This window comes from Trichoderma gamsii, assembly GCF_001481775.2.
Source record: "Trichoderma gamsii strain T6085 chromosome Unknown Scaffold_22.2, whole genome shotgun sequence".
Taxonomy (NCBI): Eukaryota; Fungi; Ascomycota; class Sordariomycetes; order Hypocreales; family Hypocreaceae; genus Trichoderma; species Trichoderma gamsii.
The window spans coordinates 498,981-522,284 of record NW_020171359.1 but is presented as its reverse complement, the minus strand read 5'-3'; the positions used below and the strand labels follow the sequence as shown (position 1 = coordinate 522,284).

General features: G+C 47.0%; 9 protein-coding genes across 9 annotated transcripts; 5 read left to right on the top strand and 4 right to left on the bottom strand.

Annotated features, from left to right (window-relative positions):
- Positions 1-183: 183 nt before the first annotated feature.
- Positions 184-1,350, bottom strand: TGAM01_v206599 (hypothetical protein; the record flags this gene model as incomplete). Its single annotated transcript, XM_018801642.1, has 1 exon — positions 184-1,350. The coding sequence occupies one exon, from the start codon at positions 1,348-1,350 to the stop codon at positions 184-186; it is 1,167 nt and encodes a 388-aa protein (XP_018664957.1).
- Positions 1,351-2,597: 1,247 nt separating this feature from the next.
- TGAM01_v206598 (NmrA-like family protein) lies at positions 2,598-3,536 on the top strand (the record flags this gene model as incomplete). The annotated part of the gene is made up of 1 exon (XM_018801643.1): positions 2,598-3,536. The coding sequence occupies one exon, from the start codon at positions 2,598-2,600 to the stop codon at positions 3,534-3,536; it is 939 nt and encodes a 312-aa protein (XP_018664958.1).
- Positions 3,537-4,037: 501 nt separating this feature from the next.
- TGAM01_v206597 (phosphoribulokinase/uridine kinase) lies at positions 4,038-4,754 on the top strand (the record flags this gene model as incomplete). Its single annotated transcript, XM_018801644.1, has 1 exon — positions 4,038-4,754. One exon carries the CDS (start codon positions 4,038-4,040, stop codon positions 4,752-4,754), a length of 717 nt encoding a protein of 238 aa, XP_018664959.1.
- A 210-nt stretch (positions 4,755-4,964) lies between these two features.
- On the bottom strand, positions 4,965-7,458 carry TGAM01_v206596 (fungal specific transcription factor domain-containing protein; the record flags this gene model as incomplete). The annotated part of the gene is made up of 5 exons (XM_024549904.1): positions 4,965-5,397; positions 5,457-5,926; positions 5,975-7,035; positions 7,111-7,217; positions 7,274-7,458. 5 exons carry the CDS (start codon positions 7,456-7,458, stop codon positions 4,965-4,967), a joined length of 2,256 nt encoding a protein of 751 aa, XP_024405378.1.
- Positions 7,459-8,053: 595 nt separating this feature from the next.
- TGAM01_v206595 (hypothetical protein) lies at positions 8,054-9,020 on the bottom strand (the record flags this gene model as incomplete). Its single annotated transcript, XM_024549903.1, has 5 exons — positions 8,054-8,091; positions 8,156-8,300; positions 8,357-8,474; positions 8,531-8,796; positions 8,865-9,020. The coding sequence occupies 5 exons, from the start codon at positions 9,018-9,020 to the stop codon at positions 8,054-8,056; spliced, it is 723 nt and encodes a 240-aa protein (XP_024405377.1).
- A 1,818-nt stretch (positions 9,021-10,838) lies between these two features.
- On the bottom strand, positions 10,839-12,392 carry TGAM01_v206594 (acid phosphatase; the record flags this gene model as incomplete). Its single annotated transcript, XM_018801646.2, has 2 exons — positions 10,839-12,199; positions 12,257-12,392. The coding sequence occupies 2 exons, from the start codon at positions 12,390-12,392 to the stop codon at positions 10,839-10,841; spliced, it is 1,497 nt and encodes a 498-aa protein (XP_018664961.2).
- Positions 12,393-14,004: 1,612 nt separating this feature from the next.
- Positions 14,005-16,512, top strand: TGAM01_v206593 (sulfatase; the record flags this gene model as incomplete). Its single annotated transcript, XM_018801647.1, has 1 exon — positions 14,005-16,512. One exon carries the CDS (start codon positions 14,005-14,007, stop codon positions 16,510-16,512), a length of 2,508 nt encoding a protein of 835 aa, XP_018664962.1.
- A 721-nt stretch (positions 16,513-17,233) lies between these two features.
- On the top strand, positions 17,234-19,889 carry TGAM01_v206592 (clock-controlled gene-9 protein; the record flags this gene model as incomplete). Its single annotated transcript, XM_018801648.1, has 8 exons — positions 17,234-17,341; positions 17,481-17,872; positions 17,943-18,223; positions 18,304-18,506; positions 18,630-18,886; positions 18,942-19,051; positions 19,111-19,237; positions 19,298-19,889. 8 exons carry the CDS (start codon positions 17,234-17,236, stop codon positions 19,887-19,889), a joined length of 2,070 nt encoding a protein of 689 aa, XP_018664963.1.
- A 1,436-nt stretch (positions 19,890-21,325) lies between these two features.
- On the top strand, positions 21,326-22,782 carry TGAM01_v206591 (TfdA family Taurine catabolism dioxygenase TauD; the record flags this gene model as incomplete). Its single annotated transcript, XM_018801649.1, has 4 exons — positions 21,326-21,581; positions 21,655-22,141; positions 22,224-22,529; positions 22,608-22,782. 4 exons carry the CDS (start codon positions 21,326-21,328, stop codon positions 22,780-22,782), a joined length of 1,224 nt encoding a protein of 407 aa, XP_018664964.1.
- Between the last annotated feature and the right edge of the window lie 522 nt (positions 22,783-23,304).

The window sequence follows — 23,304 nt, the reverse complement described above, 5'->3', positions numbered from 1 at the left end:
TATTAACTGTTATTTAAGGCATCTAAGAAACAAGTCTATTCATGAATTCATGCCTCATACACCCGAGCCATTCTTCCTAAATTAAGGTATACTTTCATTTATTCAGACGGCGCCTCGATATCCCCGTTTTGCTCTTGCTCGCCCTTCTGTTCTTGTGGCTGTTTAGAAATTCTGTAATTACAATCACGCCTGGCTTGCTTTCAGAAACTCTTCGCTGATAGGATAGTCAATGTACCCTTCAGCAGTTTTCTTAGCATAAAAACTATCCCGCTGGTAGGGACTGAGCTTGATACCAGCTTGGATGCGGAACACTAGGTCTGGATTCGAGATAAAATATCTTCCAAATGCAACGGCGACGTCCCACTTGGCGTACAGGTCATCTACAGCTGGGAAGACGTTCTCCGCAGTATACCCGCCTGCGATGATGACTGGTGACCAGTTGTTCCACTCTTCCAGCAGATACTCGAGCGTGTTACGCTTATATGTCTTGTGCTGGTCAAGCTCCTCTTCCTTTTCGTACAGCCAAGTGACAGGGTCACCGGTCGCTTCTACCAGGTGTATATAGCCAAGATTTAGTTTCAGGCGTTTGAACTCGCGCAGCATATATAGAAACTGAGCCTGTGGATCAGAGGATGTGGCGCCTTGGAAAGTCGCCCAAGGGCTGAGACGAATAGCCGTGCGCTCTGCCCCTATAGCAGCGGCAACGGCCTTGACGGCTTCGATGGCAAAGCGCGCCCTGTTCTCAATGGAGCCACCCCATCTATCAGTTCTCTTGTTGATAGACTCTCGAGTGAACTGATCGATCAAGTAGCCGTGGGCGCCGTGCAGCTCAACTCCATCCGCCCCTGCGGCAATGGCCGTTTTCGCAGCTTGTGCAAACCCGTCGATTTTGGCCCAGATCTCCTCCTCGGTAAGCTCCTCGGGTATTGCATCAGATCCCTCCATGGGACTCGCACTGCTTGATGCGTATTTGAGGCCCTTGGAGCTCGCAAATTGCGCGTCACCTGCGCGGCCTAGGCTCCAAATCTGCTGCACAAAAAAGCTACCCTTGGCATGTACAGCGCTGATGATACGCTTCCATTGGGCCATCTCCTCATCACTCCATATCCCGGGGCCATTTGGATCAGTCTCATCGTTTCGAGATATGGCTGTTGCTTCGCTGATAATGAGCGTTCCAGGGATTGCCGCTCGGTCGGAGTAATACTCGACTGCCATGTCCAGAGGCACATGGTCATCTGTGTTGCGATATCGCGAAAGTGGCGCCATGACAATGCGATGAGGCAAGACCATTTTACCAACCTTCAGAGGCTGGAAAATCTTGGACGTCGCTGGTGTTCTCTGCGATGGCATAGTTAAGTCTCTTGGCGAAAATTTATTTTTGGCGAAATAAGTTGATAGCTTAAACAGAAGTCTTCAGATGGCTGTTAATCGAAAACTTCAGAGGTTATGATAGCCAGATCTCGAACTGACGGGGTTGGCTGCTACTGTATATATTACATTCACCTTTGCAAGGACTTGCGGTTTAACGTTGTCCGCAGCGTGGATCAATGGCAATTTGGGTCATGAACACGACCGACAATGCCGACAGTGGTAGATTAATGTAATATAATTAATAATTAACAAGCAGCCATGACCCAATCCATTTAAAATCAAGTCGGCCTCGGGGCATCGTTTCGCAGTATTACGTTGTCTGCAAGCCAAGTTTAACGGTATATCCCGCTTTGCAATGCAAGATTCACAACAGGACTTGGAAATACGCCCTTGCTAAGCCTCATTGATTATTCAAGCTTTGCATTTGTAACCATTAGCCAAGGTGTTTCTTACCTCGATGTCACTACCACGATTTTTCCACAGCAGGATTCTTGAGTGATTTCCTTGATTGACTCGCATTGATGTCTGCTGGGCTACGGGTAGATGGTGGAGTATTGCCGTCTGCGAATCGGCACGCGCATCTTATAGGACCGTCTTACTAGGTATATTGGGCAGTGGGCCTCTGTAGTATATGCTTACTGTTACAAGTTAGCTGGCTACCCTTCTAGGTAAATGATGGGGTATTTTCTACCAGATTGTGGCAAAACTCACCGGCCAATTTTTCGTGGTAGTAATACGGTATGTCGGAACCTGCATTTCGGCAGCTGCATCAGCTCGAAGCCCTATACAGCTAAGAAGTTCCACAACAGAACTTACGCATCGTATCATGGCCGGAAGGGTAATATCCATGGATAGTATAAGCAACTTGGAAACTGTTGACTGATTAGCGTGACGATGCTTAAACGAAGCCTAGAAAGTAAGCATCCTCTGTCTATTAGTGATCGCATATCGCCATCTTTTCCAAGCGAAGAGTCTAGACAATAGAATGCCAAGGAAATACAACAACTGGCTTTACCAAGCCTCTTGCATGCGCTTGTGTAATACTTAAAGGCCGCTATATCGTCTTCTAAACTGTTTAGATACCACAAATAGAACACAATCCCTAGAGAGTAGAGTGCCCAAGCAAACCATCGAAATACAGCGGCAACATCGACAGCGTGCATAACGCATATACTCTTTACTAGGTTCATATTATTCATTTGGACAAGTCTTGCTGAACCTTTACCATGTCAACGTTCAAAAACATCATCCTCATTGGCGCCACGGGCTCCATCGGCAGCGTCGTTCTAGCTGCCCTGGAGAAGGAGCCCAGTTTCACCATCACCTTAATACAACGTGCCTCTTCCAAAGCCACGATGCCTGCGCGTCTCAAGACAATCACCGTTTCTGACTCGTACCCTACGGACGAGCTGATTCCTGCATTTCGGGGCCAGGATGTTGTCATCAACTGTATGACCTCGCTATCGGTAGCCGATCAGTTTCGCATCATTGACGCTGCCATCGCGGCTGGTGTGCGTCGCTATGTACCCAGCGAGTATGGCCTCAACAACATGAGGCGCGATGCCCAGGCGCTGAACCTTGTCTTTCATGACAAAGGCAAGATTCAGGAGTACCTCCGAGCTAAGGCCCAGGCAGGAGTCATTGAGTGGATGAGCATATCGTGTGGCATGTGGCTTCGATGGTCTATGGCAAATGACTTTCTCGGCATGCACATTGGCGAGCGACGGTTTGTCTTCTGGGATGACGGCGAGGGTTATTTCTCTTGCACCACCGAGGAGAATTCAGCCCAGGGCTTAGTTAATGCCCTACTTGCCGCTGGTACTGATCGCGACGACTGGAAGAATACCAATATCTATCTGAGTGACTTCGCCATCACACAAAAGCAATTGCTCGAGGCCATTGAGCGCATCCAGCGTGTTAAGTACACTACAGAAACTATTGACAGCTACAGCTTCATTAAAGAAAAACAGGCTGCCGTAGCTGCCGGCGACGTTACGGGTACCTTTGCCCTCATAGAGACTGGATTTGTTACCGGACGTTACGGTGGCCACCTTGAGAAAGAAGGCGAGATTCAGAATGACAAGCTCGGGCTGCCAAAAAAGACGCTGGACGAAGTAGTCGAGACTGCCTTGAAGGCCTATGGGATATTCAAAGGGGAAAATTGACTGGGTAGCACGCTTGGAAGTCAAGTTTAAGCCTATTGTACATATATAACTCTTGCCGGAAAAGCCACCAAACTTGCATAGGTTCGTTTCATATGACGCTAATTAGTACTTCTTTCTCAGAATATAGATGTAAGCTAATGAAACAAGTATAGTATATAACTATGATATCTTTTTAACCAAGTACTATTGTACGTTTTGTAGACCAGCTACTGGACATGTTCCGTGCCGTTCGCTGAGCACACTCGGGGCGAGTGAGATGCTAGTGGTGGTGCGGATGGATCGGCGTCCTTCGAGATATAGCGGGGTTGTGAGTGGGCCAGGGTGACAGTCGCCCGTAGTCGAAGCAATGACTCGGTAGAAAGCGCGAAGAAAGTGGATGTGGTAGCTCTGAAGAGTCTTAAATGAGAAGCTTGACGGGATGCTACGTCCGCATCGCCATACAAAGTCATTATATGAAGTCGACATACGATAATCTGTTTCAACTATAACTTCTACAGAAAAATGGATCGAACCTATAGGTTACTTGTGGACTACATCCTCGACAAGTGGGAAGAGAGGAAAGCAAAAGCGACAACTGCTAGCGGCAGAGAGCAACCGATTCCTCGCCTTATAATCGCAATAGCAGGTCCTCCTGGCTCTGGGAAGACAACAATAGCCAACCAAGTTGCCAATATCATCAATTCCCTACCATCAAACAGCCCTAAAACAATTGTTATATCCGCCGACGGCTTCCATCTACCACTCGCTACTCTTCAAAAGCTTCCCAATGCATCAGAGGCTCTTGCTCGCCGCGGCGCGCCCTGGACTTTTGACGGACATGCAGCGGTGAGCTTCATTCGAAAGCTCAAGACCAGTTCTCGCCGTCAGCTCGTTCTCGCTCCTACTTTTGATCATGCAATCAAAGACCCAGTAGCCGATGGGCTACTAATAGAGGCTGATGTGGACGTGTGCATACTGGAAGGCAACTATCTTCTCTGCGATGAGCCTCCATGGGATGAAATCGCAAACCTCGTCGATGATAAGTGGTTTGTTCATGTGGAACCAGATCTCGCTTGTGTGCGAGTCGCATCTCGGCATCTAGCTGCCGGCATTGAAACAACGATGGAGGGGGCAGTCTACCGAGCAAAGACGAACGACTTGGTGAACGGCGAGTTTATTTCGTCTAAAAGTAAGGGCAGATACGATGTAATGATAGAAAGTATAGAAATAAAGGCTTGAAGGGTGTTAAGTTTAGCAATTGTATCATTAATGAATGTTTACATGAATGCGACAAGTACTCCATGTTTAACCACTGATCGGGCAGAATATGGCAGCCTGCTTCAAGCGGCATGCACGACGCATGAAAAAAAAAAAAACAGACAAATTATCTCATCAAATTCTTGTATGGAAGCAAAATTGTAGCGTTTGTTTAGGGGTATTTTTTTGCTTCTAGATCCCATTCAGAAAATCCATCCAAGAATCATCCTGCTCTTGGCTACCATCAAGCAGTGCATTTGGCCACATCATTGAAAATACAGCATCCATTTGGTCATTTGAAGTATCTGCGGCACCCATCGATCTATCACCGTCAAAGTCGGATACTTGGTGATACGTGCCGCCATATACACCGCTAGCATCTTCTCCGCAATTCGGATCCTGCACATTGATATCTTCCAAAAGAGGTATCGCTGAGGCCAGATGAGTGCCGCAGAGGCTGACAATTACTTGGTAGCATCTTCGTGCGCTTGGATTCACCGCCACCAATGATGCAAGAACTTTGAGAGAAACGTCAATTTGATCCCGCCAGTCAGGCGCCTGTGAAGAATTGATGTTGTGTCGAAGACATATGCATGGGATTAAAGCAGCTTGAAAGAGGAAGTACCTTCGTTATGATTAGTTTCAGAATCAGCATCATCATCAGCCCAAGAGTCAAATACTCACAATGCATACCACGCAAATAGGCGGATATGGTCGCACGAGGCCCAAAAATCGTTTATAGATATTATGGTTTGCTTAGCATCATCCAAGCATCGATCGTAAGCCTGGAGCGACTCGGGGCTTAAGTTGTCTTTACGGCCGTTTCGCGCAAGCAGAGCGCGTCTGATGACAAAAGGTCGATACATGATCATGCGAAAGTTTCGCCATCTCCACTGTATAACAAAATGAGCAAAGGCATATTTTTCAGGTACGGACGCCGCCTCTGAAAAATATTCTGGCGTGTTTTTTGCCCATGGCTCAAGACAACGAGCCTCCAACTGAAGCAGTTCTTTTGCACTGGGTAAAGGCTTGGAAATTATCCGAATGTAGATTGGATTTGTAGCAATGGCAAATTTTGCTTGTGTTCGAACTGCTGTATAACCAGTGATTTCGTGCGGATCGGAAGGAAATGATTTGGACATGGCGGTTAAATCCTATAGAAGTCAGTTTGTTGCTTAGACGACGATTGAGAGCGAATTAACCTTGTCGTGAATATTCATTGGTAATGATATATCGACACCGTCAAGCGGGCACACTTGGGGCCGCCCAAAGGTGACGTTTGCACCAATGTCAAATATGCTCAGTGTCCACCACACCCTGCGTCGGATTTCCATGCTTAAAGGCGATATCTTCCACCCTTGGAAGTCTTTATGCAACCCCAGCGCCATGGCCATCCTAGTCGCTAATCCCGAGTAACTGTACGCTGAATTGGGCTTGTCTCTCTTTTGTTGATAATTAGAGATTAAAGTCAGAGCTTGGACCAATGCCAAGCTGCCGACTTCCAGTAAGTCAAAAGACAGCAAACCCTTGATATGATTGAAGATATCAACATCCAGACTGTTCACTGTAGTAGCCGTGGTATACACTCCAAGAGCTGCCATGGTATAAGCCAGAATAAACCAGGATCCTCCGCTAGGTCTCGGAATAACTTCAGAGTACTGAGCTCGGAAGGTCGGTTCATGGACGATAGGATAGCTGACATGATATATCCTGAAATAGGCGTCAATCATGCTGTCGGCGATGTGTTTGTTCATGTTAGGTAGCGTTATCAGTGAAAAGTGGCTGTCCGCTCCAGCTTGCGCATGGCCATATGTATTCTTAGCTTGGGCGGGCTCTAAAAGGCGTAAGAAAGCGGCGCCCGACGCGATTCCAAGATAACCACTTTGTTGTTCAGAAACGGTCAAAGAGGCCATGCCGTCCAAAATCTGTCGTGTTTCGTTGAAATCGCTCGTTGGTAGCTCTCCTGGTGATGGTGGATGAGCAGCCCTATGCTCATCCCATCCAAATTCACCTGTTGATGGCGGACTCTCAAAGTCATCTTCGTGAGACTTTTCTGAGTTTTCTGCGAGCTCTGGTGTTCCTGTTTGTTCGCGCGATACTAGCACATCGTTTTGGCCTAGCTTTCCAATACTTGTGAGATATGAAGCATCAGGGGCCAAATCTTCAACGACGGGGTGAGTTGCTTCAGGTTGAATGCGTGGCTTATCTTCGTGTATTTGGTCTCCATGACTGCCAGAAGCGACAGCAACAATTCCATCCACGTCTACACCTAAAGGATAGCATACTTAGTTAACCGACATAATCAATCCACGAAGCTGATGAAGTAAGGCAGTCGCACTATTAGGACTCTTTTTTGGAAGAGCCTGGTGAGGGAGAGCAGCTCTTCTCAGTTGCCGGATTAGAGCTTCTGCTTGTTCTAGTCTTTCTTCGACTTCAGTGAGATGTCTATATCAGCGGGGTTTAGCACTACTCAGAGTTTGTAATGAGTTAAGTCAACTCACTTCCTTGTAAGTGGTGTGCGCGAGTATTTTTCGTAAAGGCAATGCCTTCTATATCTCAGGCACATGTTACATGTGGGGATCCCTTTGTCACATTTTGACTTCCTCCGTCGACATTCCTTGCACGCCTGATCAGAGTATCCAAGAGGGCTAGGATGCCCCAGCGGAGTCAAGCTAGGGGTATCCATTCATAAAGATTTACTTTTATGTTGCGGCCAGATGATAGCCGATGAAACGTCACGCCATTACGCGGTAACAACTTTATGGGCAGATAGATACTCTAGATGCACAGATGCTCGGCTCAGTTGCTCGAATAAGCAGCAAGACACTTATGGGGTAAAGTCTCCACAATATTTGACGCTCTATGGGAACAACGATGTCCCGGGGCTTCAACCCAGCTGATTGCCACTAACGGCTGCCATTGAAATTTGCCACGCGACTTGTCTCTGAAAGGTGATTTAAGCCGGTGAGCAGCTAACGGTGAGCGTGTTTTGTGCTCAGCGATACGCATGCTCAGATATTCGTCCCTCGATATCTCCAAGGCGATACGCCATGTTCTTTTATTTCTCTACTTTCTCTCAGAAAACTGACGATAGCGTACCTATGGTTGTAGCATCTTTCACTTGGGTTAGTTGAAGCGCGCGATTGTATACTAATCACATGTAGCTTGCGAGCGCTTCAATTAATACTTCAATAGAAATGTTAATTTGTATTTGCTTATCTAAACTGAGAGATTGTCGCTCCGGGAGAATAATATGTTTGATGCCTTTCATGTCTCTCAATTTAGCGACATGACATTGTCGCAGCCAGTTGATGAAGTGCTACGAGTCAATAGTCGCAAAACATTGTCAAGAACTATTAACACTCAGTAGACTTCCAACTTACCAAATATGCTTTTGTAAGATTCGCGAGTGGTTATCCTCTTCCACCATGCGCTCAGGTGTGGCCGAGAATGCATCAGTGTTGGGTATACACTCTGGTCCAAATGATGCATGTAAGGGACAAAGAAAAGATCCGCCACGGTCAATTTCTACTGGAGTTAGCTTTTTTTGGTCTCTTATATCCGTCTTCAGCTCTGACACTCACATCGCCTGCCATGAATTTTTGACTCTCAAGTCTCTTATCTAGCAAGTCAACGACTTGCTCAAGCCTTTCTCTAAGAATCTTGCACTTCTCAGCATCCGTTTCGCCGTGGAACCAATTACTGTTTACATCGTTAGCTGCTGATCATAACGAGTTGTTACATATCAAAGGACGAACGGTTTGAATAGTTCTTCAAAGACGAGCTGATTGGCAGCAGCGTCAAAAGAAGTAAGCTCGATTGATGCTGCTTCTTCAAACTTGGCTATCGCGACAACGTCGTTTGGATCCGGAAGCAGTGAAGCTGATACATCGTTACTACCATATGCATGTGCCAAATATCTTGCAATGGCGCGTGACTCGGCCAACATCAATGGCGGATTATGAGCCTCATCTCGAATGAACGGTACAGCGCCGAAAGGGTTGAGTTCCAAGATATCTGGTTGCTAAGAGAGAATTAGTAAGAGAATTAGTAAAAGAGGAATCGGGGAGACTTCTGTGTGCTCCTAGTTACCTTGTGTTCAAATTTAGAAATGTCAACCTCTCTAATATCATTGATCTGGAGCCCAATTTCATGGATAGTGAGTAGCAGTCTCTGAGGGCAGGGCAGCCGAGAGTCAGTGAAAAGAGTTATCTGAGACATTTTGGTCGATACTGTTTTCAAGTCCATAGATGCCAATGTTACTTGTATAGAAGAACAGAGTTCGTAGGGTCGAAGACGCCAGTTTTTAAGCTCCAAATAGACAATATGCGTAATTGGCAGGCGCCTAAAGCGGAGGGCGTGGATTGTCAAACAGCTAGTCTGAATACCATGTTTGCGCAGGCAGATCGTGTTGACGTAAAGTCGCTATCCCCGAATAGCCTCGCCGAGAAAGTTGCCCCCACCAAGGGTAGACAATTTGGAAGTGGTATGCACACAAGAGATGACCCGTTCCACAATTTTTCCACGGTAAGAGGCAAATCGTTGCGTTTGAAGAGAAAAACTGCAATGGAATTATATACGGCCTTGGGGGTATATGGGCTGGTGATATTAATAGGCGCTGTAAGTGTGTATTAGGAAAGTTGAACAGGCTTTGACTTTTAACACATATTCAGCTCCATGGGAACCATATATACTTCTAAATCTAAACCGGTATCACCTAACTTAGATTTCCTCTTCTATAACAATGACTTCAAACAGCAGATCAATGCTAATTTGGTCGATTGAATAGATTGGTGCTGGGGTACAAGTCCCCCCGAATGCTGCCCGCGAGCTCATACGATGGGGATGTGAATCTGCAATGGACGCAGTGGGCTCACAGCCGCTGCGAATAAACTATCGCAACTGGCAGATAAGTGAAAATGAAGGTACCACTGATTTAAAACGCCACAATAAAGATTACGGTGCGCCGTATTGGCAGATATATCGCCCAGGTTACCATCAAAGACTCCTCGATACTGCTATCAAAGCTGGCGCGACGGTGCGTAAAGGCCAAATCGTTGTTGGCTATGATACCCAGGATACTTCAGTAAAGCTTCAATCCGGTAAAATTGTTGAAGTACATCTTATTGTGGCAGCTGATGGCATTAAAAGTATTGCTAGAGACGCACTGGGGATGGGTAATAGCCCACGCGAGACGGGCGATACATGCTTCAGAGCCGTAATACCCCGAGATAACCTTTACAAAGGCCCTGAATTGGCATCTTTAAATGAAAATCCTTGTTTTGAATAGTTCCTTGGGCCCGATCACCACATTATAGGATACAACATTCGCAAAGAGGATTTTTATAACCTTTTGATGGTCATCCCTGATGATCATAAAATGACGGGATTTAAAGCGCTAACTACAGCGAATGAAGTTCGCCACGCTTTCAAGGATTGGACTCCAATGTGTGTATTATTGTTTTCCTTCTTCTTATAAATCATCATGGTTAAATAAAAAGAAAAAAGAAAAATAGGCTTTCATTTCTAACGTAACATCTCATAGGGTCCAGAAACTTCTCGCGATGCTTCCAGGTGATCTTGATAGGTGGAGACTCATAGATCTCCCAGCTACTACCGATTGGGTCCATAGCAGTGGTGAGATGGTGATGATTGGAGACGTTGCGCATGCTACTTGTTAGGATTTACCCTCTCTCAATTAACGTCGTCGGCTGAACTTTCGGACCTCTTGACCTTTTTTACAAAGCCCGAGTTGAGCGTGTGCATGCAATTCAACGTGGTAGCTTTACCAACCGATTTTTCATCCATATGAAGAATGAGGACCAATTGAAGGCGAGACGATTAGTATTTACAGCTGGTGACTATCCCAGTAGCAATAATTTACTCGGCAACACGCTCTTTCAAGATTGGCTGTATGGTTATGACGCGCTTCTCGACACGCGCAAGAAATGGGACCAGAGAAAGTCTAGGATGATTGATGAATTATAATTGCGATATTGGAGCAAAAATTTGTATTTAATCGGCAGTTGTTCCAAGATATGTACTCTCTATTTAGAACAACCCCCATCATTGCACGACAAATTGCTGGTTGTGGGACTTGAAGAGCTTCGAGCTATCCAAAAGAGTTCCCGTTGACGATTGGTAAAAGTCAACTTGCAAATTCTTCTCATCCAAAAATCGGATTGTCGCATAGCTAAAGTCATCTGCGTAAGCAAATGCTGTATAAGATGGCTCTGATCCAACGCTGCTGAGGCCCTCAATGTTGCCTGCCCCGCCGGCGACAATATACATTGGCGCTTTCGGATCAGTCATGCCTGCGGGGTCGGCAGTTCCGTTGAAGACTGGGTTAAATCGCTGAGAATTATGGACATGTCCAAAGACTCCTAAATCGACGCCGTACTTGTAGAAGAGGCCTTCGAAAGCGACCTGGCATGGTGCACAGCCCGAGCCTCCTGTAGAATACCAGGGGCGATGTCCTCCAACGATTAGCCACGGCGTGACAGAACGATCAACAGATGACAAGTCCGCCTCGAGAAATTGGAGCTGCTGGTTGAGAGCTCCAAAAGGTCCGCCATTGAGGCCCTCAGAGCCATCGGGTCCGTCAGGAGCATTGGCAAAGTCAGTCTCAGTGTCAATCATGACAATATGGGCCATTCCATATTCAAAAGAGAACCAGAATGGAGGATTAGCGAGCTGCTGCGCCTTGTTCGCGTTGACCTTTGCACTGTTGTTTGCCGAAGTAGAGATAAACGCCGTCGGCATGGTCTGACCGAATCGATTGATGAAGTCAGTGAAGTTCTTCTGTCCAGCAGGGCACAGTCCTGTTGTGTGGGGGATCTCCTGGCATGCCGCTTCATGATTGCCAGGACTGGCCATATACGGTTTGCGGCCAGCAATAGGAGCCAGTTGGTGATAGAACTGCTCTAGGATGGCTTGGTACGCGTTTGTCCCGTCAAGGATGTTCTTTGGCGTCTCAATCCAGTCGTCCGCATATGCCAAGTCGCCTGGGTGTATGACAAATTCATAATCATTAATGGTAGTAGCGAGACGCGCGATAGTGGTATGGTTCAATGACGGGTCAATGGTTGGAATTGTGTCACGCTTAGTCTGGTCATTCTGGATGGTGTAGCCGTCGGGGCCTACAACTCCCAAATCGATGATGGCGTTGATGGCAAATGGGGTTTTGTCTCCGGCAATGCGAGGACTCAAGAAATGGTCCACGCTTGAGTTGGTTGAGACAATCTTGTAGTAGTAAGTAGTGGCCGGCGACAAGTTATTGAGAGTCACTGAGTTTGACCATGTGCGCGAGGTAGGATATGTAACAGAGTTCTTAGAGCACGCCTGTTGTGTCAGAGAGGTAGCAGAGCTGCCATAAGCAACACAAGGCTGGCTGAGTTGCTGGTAAGTGTTCCATCCAATTGAAACGCCTGTTATCCAATATCAGTATTGTTTTTTCTTCCATGACTGTGGTCATATGACCATACTGTTGGGGCCGTTCACTGCAATGCGTTGCTGAACTGGAGTTGTCAAATCGACAGGGATAGGCGGGTAGCTAGCAGCAGCAAAAGCACCCGCCGCCAGCACTGGAAGAGCTTTGACAGAAATAAAAGCCGACACCATCTTGATCAACGCAAGATCTCGAGCTGAGAACACTAAATCTTCAATGAAGCTGTTCGTGCAAAAGCAAACGAGGGCTTGGCAGCTTGACTCGCGTATATATATAAATAGGTATATGCTATATTTACCCGTGCGTTTCCATGTGACAGCTTCTACTCCGTTTGCCTGCATACAATACACAATGCATCCAACATTATTAATTCCTCGGCTCTCATAGGAGGCTATACAAACGTGCTACAATTGGACATTTGAGCTGCTATATCTGGGAATATGTCCGTCGATCTCTCCACCGCATCTGCCTTTTGTTGAGGTTCGTTTGTACGCTATACAACTAGACCTTGCTACTCGTGCGGAGACCGTGTAATATCATTGGTGAAGAAGTTCAATTGGAACTGGACAGTTGCTTAACTTACAGCTCTGCGTTAGCTATGTGGTCGGTGATTGATTAGGCTAGACTTCGCTTAGTAAATAGCGCAATGCATCTGTCAGGATATCTCGTGCCGAGGCTCGGAATGGTATATACAAGCCTCAACTTCCAACATCGCTTACGGAACAAGTAACGGCAATAGCCGCTATTTTCACTATATCGTGTTTATGCATTGGATTCCTTATTCATAATTAACCCTGCATTGCGATAGAAAATTTCTTCAACGTTGTGCATCATTAACAAGTGTTGCAACTAGCAGTCACCTCCAAGTCCTTTGAATGGATCAAGCGGCAGTAACTTTTCAATTATAACTGCCGCATATACATGTGCGCGTCAATTGCCCTGAGATATGTAGTTCTTCTAGGCAACGCCAATCAGATAGCATCGAGAAGATCACAATTATTCCATCATAGTATAGATAGGTCTGAACTTGTAAGCATCAATATGACTGCTGCTTGACAAGCTGTCGCAGAATTGAGCACATTTGTTTTGTAGAAAGACTCATGGTACGCCCACTATGAGATACAAGGGCTATAACTATCCGCGAAAAGGAGTGGTACTCTCTCTAATTACTCATATATTGACAAAGGATCCAGTCTTTGACATCCCTCCATTGTGCGTAGATAATCCCTTTTCTGCCCTTGACAAGCTCAAGAAGCTGCTAGTCAATGACTATGTCTTCTGGTGCCTATCTGTCTCACCTGTTTGTCGAGCGCAGCCATTTTCTGTCTCAGACCAACCAGCCACCTTAGACGCCTTCGGGCTACATCGTGTTTTCTTTTCACGTAACTACGAAATAGTAAACGGAGTTGGTCGAAACAATCAGCTAAGAGAATTCCTGATATCATTCTAAGTAGAAACTAGACACGCGACACATAGACACTGGAATTTTGAAAATGAAATCCCCACGGAGTGCATGAAGATTCAGGATGATCTACTAGAGGAAAATATGCACGCGACACATTGCTCCCTTGCACCAACAGATGCAGCTGCCAAGGGTTGTCCGAGAACATATTCCCTTATCAGAACCAGATGCAATTTTCCCTTGGCTAGATATATATTCCAACGACTTGCTGGGCATATTGCCTCCACATCTCATACTTTTGATGTCTTCCCAGGGTTCTTCAAATCGCAACCCGCAAGGCCCTCCATGCTCCAACTTTAGCCTTGCCTGCTAAGATCCTGACCATGAGTGGCGCCCAATTCCTCTCCCGGCGTATTTTGAGAGCGACAGCTCTTCGCCTACTAAATCGCCGATTCGCTTTTGCAATCGCAGCGACAGCTACACTCAGCGCCAAATCAGTCCACATATACGCTCATCTTGACGCGTTGCAGAAAGGAGAGATCCTATTCTGGGGACTCTCCTTCTTTTCGCAAGACACAGCATGTCTATTAGCTATTCGCATGCTAGTCGACCAGTCACTGGGCACCGCGCTGTCAATATTGGTCACAGCTGTGGTGGTGTTTCTGGTCGCAACAGCCGCAATATCAGAATCTTTTTTCTTCACCACGGGGACAGAGCTTCAGTGGCGTAATGTTGCTCTGGCCAGCGATTCGTCTTCAAGGCCGATACTATCAGCAGGGTGGATATATTGCTTATTATCAACCTTTGCAATGTTTATGATTGCAGGGATATTGCAAAATCTCTTTGATCAAGTATCCAGATGTGCACTGGACATTTTACAGTGGCCAGTCTCGCTTCTATCAAATAGGCTACCAGTCTTGAATCACTGCAGCCACTCGAGAGAGACGTATAAGCATCTACCTCAACACGATGTGGAATGTATCGAAGATGTTTACAAGGAAGTCGAACTGGGGGATCAAAGACTGGAAAACGATAATATGCCGCCAACCAAATGCACCTCTTATTTACGACTATTTGTCGGCCTTGTGTTGGCAGCCCAAGCCATCTGTACGATTACACGGCCAACAGATCACTCGCTTATCTTCATGTCTTGGACATTACCGCTAATGCCTTTTGTGGATTTCATGTTCTCGACACCTTCTCTGGCCGGCTTCCTTGCCATGTCAGGCAATGTCATTGATGCGCTGCATAATACCACGGCTTTAGGCGAACCAATCCCCTGGGCTTGGTTGCCAAATAATGCGTCGCTTCAAGGATTTCAGGATTGGTACGAACCGGACAAAGAACACTACAGCGCTTTGCATGATCCACTGAAGCTTTCAAATCTTGATGAAGATTTGCTTCTGCCTCTGCGAGCCAATCTAGATGACGTTCCCATCCGTCACATTGTACTAGTAAAACTTGAGAGCACACGCAAAGATGTCTTTCCAATCAAGAAGAACAGCTACATATGGAATCGTCTCGCTCACTCATCATTTCAGAATTCCTCGATGCCGGCAGAAGCGCAAGAAAGGTTGTCGTCCCTGACTTCAACTGCAAAATACCTCACCGGAGACTTTGGCGACGGCTTTGGCGGAAAAGCTGGCGTCCCGCGCGGTGGTATCAATGCAAACAACGCCTTTACTACTAGTACTTGCACGTTGAAGAGCTTAGTCGGGACGCATTGCGGCATAAGTCCACTGGCTGCTGATTTTAACGTTGAGACAGACCATCATATCTACCAGCCATGCCTGCCTCATATTTTTGAAGCACTGAACCAGCTAAACCACAGGCACGACGAGGTATCGGACGAACATTTTACTTCATATAAGTGGAAAACTGCTTTCATGCAGTCAGTGACGTTAGGATATGACAAACAAGATCGCCTCATGCGAAAGATAGGATTCACTGATCCGCTAGGTTCGTTCGAATTGAGGGATGAGGCGGCCAAGCTCGGACCAGTCGATCTTCCCGATATCAACTACTACGGCATGCCAGAGCGTGCCGTAGAAGACTACTTTCGGGATGCTTTTGCTTCAGCTAAGAAGAATAATGAAAGAGTCTTCTTGTCTCACTTGACGAGCTCGACGCATCACGACTTTGGCTTGCCGAAAGACGAGAAATATGTGCCGCTGGCTGGCGACCCGGACCTTGATGATCTTTCACATTATTTGAATACAGTGGGCTACGTTGACCGCTGGCTGAAAATAATTCTCCAAATCTTGGATGAAGAAGGCGTTGCAGATGAGACCTTACTCGTCGTTGTTGGAGATCATGGCCTCTCAATCGCAGAGCGAGGAACCATCACTCCGTATAGCAACCCGCACATTGCAAACTATCATGTGCCGCTGGTTCTATCGCATCCCAAGCTGCCAAGCATCAACATTGATGATCCGGTCTCTTCCATCCAGATTCTCCCAACTATTCTAGATCTTCTCCTTGAGACTAAGTCTCTCTCAAAATCCGAGGCAGAGGCGGTGCGCGACATGATCCAAAACTACGAAGGCCAATCCCTCATAAGGCCAATGCAGAATTTCTCTGAAACAAACGGACAAGGAGGCTGGCAGTTCGCAGTTATGAATCCCGGCGGATCAACCATCGCTGTTCGAGATGCTCGCCAGCCCAACTGGCGACTGATTGTGCCCGTCATTGGTTACTACGAATGGAGATTTACAGATCTAGAAACAGATCCTCACGAAGATAGTCCATTATTATCATATGACTACAAAGCCATCTTGCGTATCGTGGAGGAAGCATTTGGGCCTGAGGCCGCGGCGTGGGTGGAAGAGGCTGCTACGGTTACTCGGTGGTGGACCGACGAGAATTATAAGCGCTGGCGCTACAATGCATGAAGGAAGCGTATATTAATTTTGGGTAATATTACATACATAATAAAGCAGTTGAGACTTAGATAATAAAGCTATAATGTCACATGTTTTCGAAACGTACCATTTCCAGATCCTACATCTGTCTAAGGTATACCTACATGAGCTTGTATGCCAATGATTCTATTGCAGCTGACAACTCGTCATATAGTAGACTAGAGACCTGAGAAATCCACGGCGTAAGAGAACGGCATTAGTCTCTGGAAGAAGAACAACCATTCTAATAGAGTTTATCGCTTACCTTGCGGCTAAGCCTTTTCTCTCCAAGTGATGCCTACGAACGCGCTTATTCATTCTCCTAGACAGCCCAAAGGATTCAGGCCCCGAGTTCTTTGATGTCACAATGATGCCACTTGCGACATCTTCCATCTGAGATCTCATCGTACCATCTGCCAATGATTTGCTGTGGCACCACGCCACCACGCTCAATCAAACCATAATCGTTCAATTAAGTGATCTCTCTCGTATAAATACGCCTTGATCACCAGGAAATAGCTTAGAGCGACCTTTTGATTTCTCATCCAAATTGATCGCCTAACTTTCTCAGAATTAATAGACTCAAGCTCTAGTGCGTTGCTAAGCTTGCACCTTGAATTGGGCACATGCATCTATATCCATAGTTGTACTAAGTGTTTCAATCAGCACATCGTACTCTTACCTATAAAATTTTGTTTCCTTGATTTCCAAAATGGGCGATGAGCCTAGCCAAGAATTTCATGTCTGCGCTTCCCTTCGTCGGAAATCGCAGGCCGAAAAAGTCGTCGAAAAAGAAGGCTGTTTTGGCCTTAGTCTGACGGTTAGTCTATCGCAATGCTCATATTTTGTCTTATGATGGCTCTATATAACCCATAATTGTTCGTCGGAGGAAGGAAAAAAAGAAGAAGAAACAAGGCTATGATCGTTTTTGAAGTCTCTGTAGCTAATGGCGTGCTTAGCCTATATTCATCGGCATCTCGGCCGTATCTTCTGGATACAAGACATACCTTGTTGCTTTTGCCGTTCGCGATTCTACATATTTAATTGATTTCGCCATTAAAACTGTTTCTGCAGCTGAACAAGGCTCAACCAACGACCATGACTTCCTGGCAGACTACATCATCAAAGCCATCAGAGGATATGAACATCGAACTTTTACCAAAGTCATCGGTGCTGGGCTCCCCCATGCGCTACAGTCGCTAAGCCCGACGCTGTGTTCCCGCCTGTGGCTCGAACTGGACATTGTGCCTCTTGTGATTCAGCAGCAACATGAGCACAAAGAGAGGATAAGTCTATGGCTCAGCAAACGAGTGGACGAACAAGCTGATTCAATGGCGCGAAAATGCATCATGTAAGTGATGTTTCAATGCAAGGCAGAATCTGTCATAGGGTTGTGTATACGATTGACAAATATGTACTAGGAACTTTGGTCCTTCCTTGACTCCTCTCTTACAAGTCGCATGGAGTGGTGTCGTCGAAGTCGATGCTGGATTTCACGCGCCGCTCTTAACCGTCGAAAACTACAAAACCACCTGCGGCCCTGCGTCTTGGGAGACGGTGATGCACTATGCAAAGATTCTGCGAAAGCACAAGACCAAAATAGCATTCTTCAGCAGCACGCCTCAGGGCGGCGGCGTTGCCCTGATGAGACATGCACTTGTGCGATTCTCGCGCACATTGGGAGTAGATCTGCGCTGGTACGGTATGTTTTCAGCTTCATCCCTAGCATCTCCTCCCCCGCATCTCGCTGCATATAGTCCAGATATAAGCTGACAAGTGCAGTGCCAAAACCTCATCCGGGTGTTTTCCGCATCACCAAAAACATCCACAATACGCTCCAAGGTGTGAATCCTGAGGGTGAGCACATCTCTGCAGAAGCAAAGAAGTCAATCGTGGACTGGATTAGCGACAACGCCGATCGTTACTGGTTCTCTGATGGCGGCCCATTGTGTCGACCAGAGAAAGGCGGTGCCGATGTTGTTATTGTGAGTCTCGCCATGCACAAAAAGGCTATTACCCTATATCGCTAGATTTCACCCACGATATTGTTCTACTACATAACCACTCCATTGTTCTATCATCGTGTCTTTTAGTAACTGAATAAATAGATTGATGACCCTCAAATGCCATGCCTCATCCCGCTAATTAAAAAACTCACGCCGTCGCGGCCGGTATTCTACAGATCGCATATCCAAATTCGAACGGACCTAATTGATGTAGCGGGCTCTCCTCAGGCAGACATTTGGGATTTCCTCTGGCAAAATATTAAACAAGCCGACTTATTTATTAGTCACCCGATCCCTTCATTTGTGCCTCATAATGTGCCTCGAGAGAAGGTCCTCTATTTGCCTGCAACAACTGATTGGTACGTAGGGTTTCTGTGACTCGCAGAGATAATGAACTTACTGAAAAATATATAGGCTTGATGGCCTGAATAAGCCAATGGAGATCTGGGATGTTGGTTATTATGGTCATTTGTACAACATCAGCTGTCGCTCGCAGCGTATGACAGAGCTGCAGTGGCCAACGAGTAAGTGGATAGTGGAAGAAGCAATCGATTGCTCTCTACTCTATACTGATTCACAACAGGAAAATATTTTATCCAAGTGTCTCGATTCGATCCCGCCAAGGGTATGCCGACCGTGGTGGATGCGTACGCGTGTTTTCGGGAGCAGCTTGAAAAATACAAAGCTACCGATATTCCCCAGCTTGTCATGTAGGTTTCTCTCAATTTCTTGGGTAAATTCGTCTATAATTCTTTTGCTAACAAGGCAAGCTGCGGGAATGCCTCTGTCGATGATCCTGATGGCACCATTATTTACGAACAAGTCATGACACAGCTGGAAACGCAATATCCTCACCTGATGAGCGACGTCAGCGTAATGCGCTTGGATCCTTGCGACCAGCTCCTAAATTGTCTTATGGCCAACGCCCATGTCGTTTTGCAGCTCTCAACCTACGAGGGCTTCGAAATAAAGGTTTCTGAGGCACTGCACGCTGGTCGTCCCGTCATCGCTACAAACGCCGGTGGCATACCTCTTCAGGTGAAAGACAAGGTCAATGGCTATCTTGTTCAGCCGGGAGACTGGAAAACCGTTGCCAACCATTTGGTGGAATTATTCACTGATCTTAAGCTGCACGATCGAATGTCACATGCCGCGAGGACCGGCGTCAGTGACGAGGTAGGGACGGTAGGAAACGCCATTTCGTGGTATTATCTGGCAACGAAGTGGTCGCAAAGAGGCCCAAAGCTGGAATTGCTGGGGAATGCGCAGTGGGTTAATGATATGGCCCGAAATGAAGCTGGCCGGCCATATGCAGAGGGTGAAAATCGCTTGCCGCGTAACTTTGCCGCTGCTGGAAAATAGCCTAAATCATGCAATTGCAGTTAAAGATCGGAATGATGAATCTAAAAAACGCCGATCAGAAGTGACAAGTCTTGTACGAAATATCGTGGGCAGCTCACAAGATCCCTCAGTCTTCGGTATCCTGCCAGATCAACATCATCTAATACCAGAGGAAACGATATCTCAGCCATGGAAAAAATCCCGCTACTCATGGGTTGCGCTCTTCAATTGCCTTGTTACAAGTTCTCGTCAACCTGTGCTTTAAAAAAAATCTTTTCCTCTTGGATATTCTCATCTTAAGGTCATGTACATCCTGACTGGCATTTCTCTTCAAACGTTATTGTTGATGGCCATAGCCATGCTCAATAGCGTCAAGTAATTGTAGACAGCCGTGTTTAATAGCAAAGCCGCGGTTGGATCTCAATTTTCTTGACTCTATTCAGCCAAGGAGAGTAATACAGCATATATCAATAATTAAAAAGTATCCCCCCCCCTCCCAATCTGCAGTAGGGAAACGCTGCTCTGTTATCAGCAAAGACGAGGAACAAAACACAAAGCTTGAGATCTGCTGCCAATCTAATATAGGTGGAATATCGTTTGCCTCCCCGCATCCGATGATCCACCTACAACAGCCTACCAAAGACTGTTACATCTTCCGTAGTATAGTGGTCAGTATGCAAGCTTGTCACGCTTGAGACCCGGGTTCAATTCCCGGCGGGAGAGATCCGCCAGGCCTCCAAGAGGCTCTTCTTTTTTGGGCAATTCTCTGGATAACCTTTTTGCCTCAAGCTGCTGCTCCGCGCCGCTTGCTGCTTCTGCTGCCAGGGAAGAATGCGCTTATACGTGAAATTACAAGCATCAACCATGCAGGTCATCTCTGCGGCAGTTGATGTTAAACTGTGGGCCGCTGCAACAATGGCGAATCTGAATGTGGAGGCGCCGCGACGGCTTAAGTGTCTGATGTATAACGACAGCGTTTAAGAGCTGCGGGGGCGGCCATTGTGCCATTGACGGCCCGTAGTAGTAGCTGAATTATGATAATCATGGCCGGCTTGATTGGCTCGTTTCTACTCCATCATTCTGTGCCCAGCAGCGACTGGAGAAGCTACGCAGGATTGCGAGTCCTGGGCAAGTGATGGCGACATGAGAGCAGCTGATTCCCGGCTTAGGTAACAGGTCTAGCATCCTATCAGATGGGCCGAACTCACCCAACGTTCATGACGACATGCCGAGTATAAGAGCTTCTTGGATGATTTAGCCGATGGCGGAGTAGTGATTTGTCAAACGAATCGAGCTGCCGATTGAAGCAAGCAAACAAATAAATTCGCTGCCACCGGCGGTTACACTCACGCGCACATACAATTAGACAAACCATCATATCCAGCGTAAACCCTACACCAAGGCATCCCTGCTATCGGGCTGATTCTCTGTTATCGCAAAAGCGAACCAACTTCAAAATGGCCGCCGCCGCTGTTCAAATCCCCAGACAGCCGGACATTGCATATGCCCCGGATTACGACAACTATCTCAGCCGCGTTAAACGCCGTCAGGAGAATGAGAAGCTGGAGAATACCCTGCCAGCAGGCTTTCCTACCAAGCTTGAATCCGATCTCGTCTGGGATGGAAGGACTTTGGCCGAGACATATGATTGGAACTACGTCTTAACTGAGAGCGATATTGCTGAAATTGACGAGGCTCTTCGCCACTTCAAATGTGAGTCTCTTAAACGAGCTCTGGATCAAAAACATTTGTTGAACAGAGCATATGCTAAAACCGTCATTAACAGCACTGAATTTGGGCCTGGGCTACATTACTCAAGAGACTTTTCCCCTGCCTAAGCTGCATGCCACTCTGCGAGAGATCTCCAAAGAGGTTCATCTAGGCCACGGCTTCAAGGTCGTCAGGGGTGTACCTGTTGACAATTACAGCCGTGAAGATAACGTCGCAATTTATGCCGGCATTGCCTCCCATATCTCACCTATCCGAGGTCGCCAAGATTATCAATGGGAAGGAAAGCCGGCCGACGTGGTTCTTGCGCACATCAAGGATCTCAGCCAGGAGATTGATCCCCACAAGATAGGCGCCCCGGCTTACACGACCGACAAGCAGGTCTTCCACACGGATGTTGGAGATGTAATCGCTCTCTTCGCTTTGGGGGAGCCGGAAGAAGGTGGCCAGAGCTTTCTCTCCAGCAGCTGGCACGTCTACAACGAGCTCGCGGCCAACCGCCCCGATCTTATTCGCACCTTGTCCGAGCCTTGGGCAGTCGACGAGTAAGTGAAACATGATGCCAACAAGGCTTCACAACAAATAAATGCATGTAGATCTCGCTGCTGACTCGTCTGCCCAATAAAGATTCGGAAAGCGTGGTAGGACACATACGCTGAGGCCTCTTCTATACTTCCAGCCAGCCACCGAGGATGCCCCTGAGCGAATGATCATTCAATACGCGCGACGAACCTTTACAGGCTACGGGGGTCTCCCTCGATCGACTGAAATTCCCCCCATTACTGAGGCCCAGGCCGAGGCACTGGATGCCCTGCACTTCACGGCCGAAAAATACCGCGCCTCGCTCGACTTCCACAAGGGTGACATTCAGTTTGCCAATAACTTGAGCATTTTCCATGCTCGCGAGAAATTCCGAGACTCAGCAGACAAGAAGTGAGTGATTGAGAGTAGAATAGACGAGTTTTTGAGGCACCATATCACGCATCTCTGCTAACAATGCAATGCTTACAGGCGCCATCTCATCCGCCTTTGGCTGCGCGACCCCGAGCTGGCTTGGAAGACACCTGAGCCGCTGACTGAGAACTGGGACAGGGTTTACAAGGATGTCAAGCCGGAGAACAGCGTTTTTCCGCTGGAACCAAGAGTCCGCAGCGCCAGTGACGGGGAACCTAAAAAGTACGAGTAGAGTAGAGATGCATGGAAATTCTCGGAATGGCTATCAGCCCACGATCCCCCACGGCGGGCGGACAAACCTCTGACACCCATGTCAAGGATAGTTTCCAAGGATGGATAATTATTACTACATAATGATTCAGCTTTCGATAGCTTCCTGCAACCATGTTCAGCCCCTCTAGATCGTCTTTCGTCAAGATTAAGCCCATGTCGTCTTCCATCTTCCTAAAACGGTATGAGCTTTATATTCCCAGCTTGTACAAGTCCCAGATCGTAGCATCCATACCCGGTCGTAGGCCGATCGTTTCCACAATTTAGTTGCACATCCGTTATCAGCCCGCATAATCGTCCACCAACGCAGTAAGTCAAGGGCTGTAACAAGATCCCGGTACTACATCACATCACAATTGCGAATATGGCGACATAGTACGCAAATGTCTCACAAAATGCTGTCCATTGCCGGGTTTAGGATATTCTCGGGCATAGAGCCAGCCTCCAAAGAGGGCTTCTTATTGTGCCCTCCACGCTGAATGAG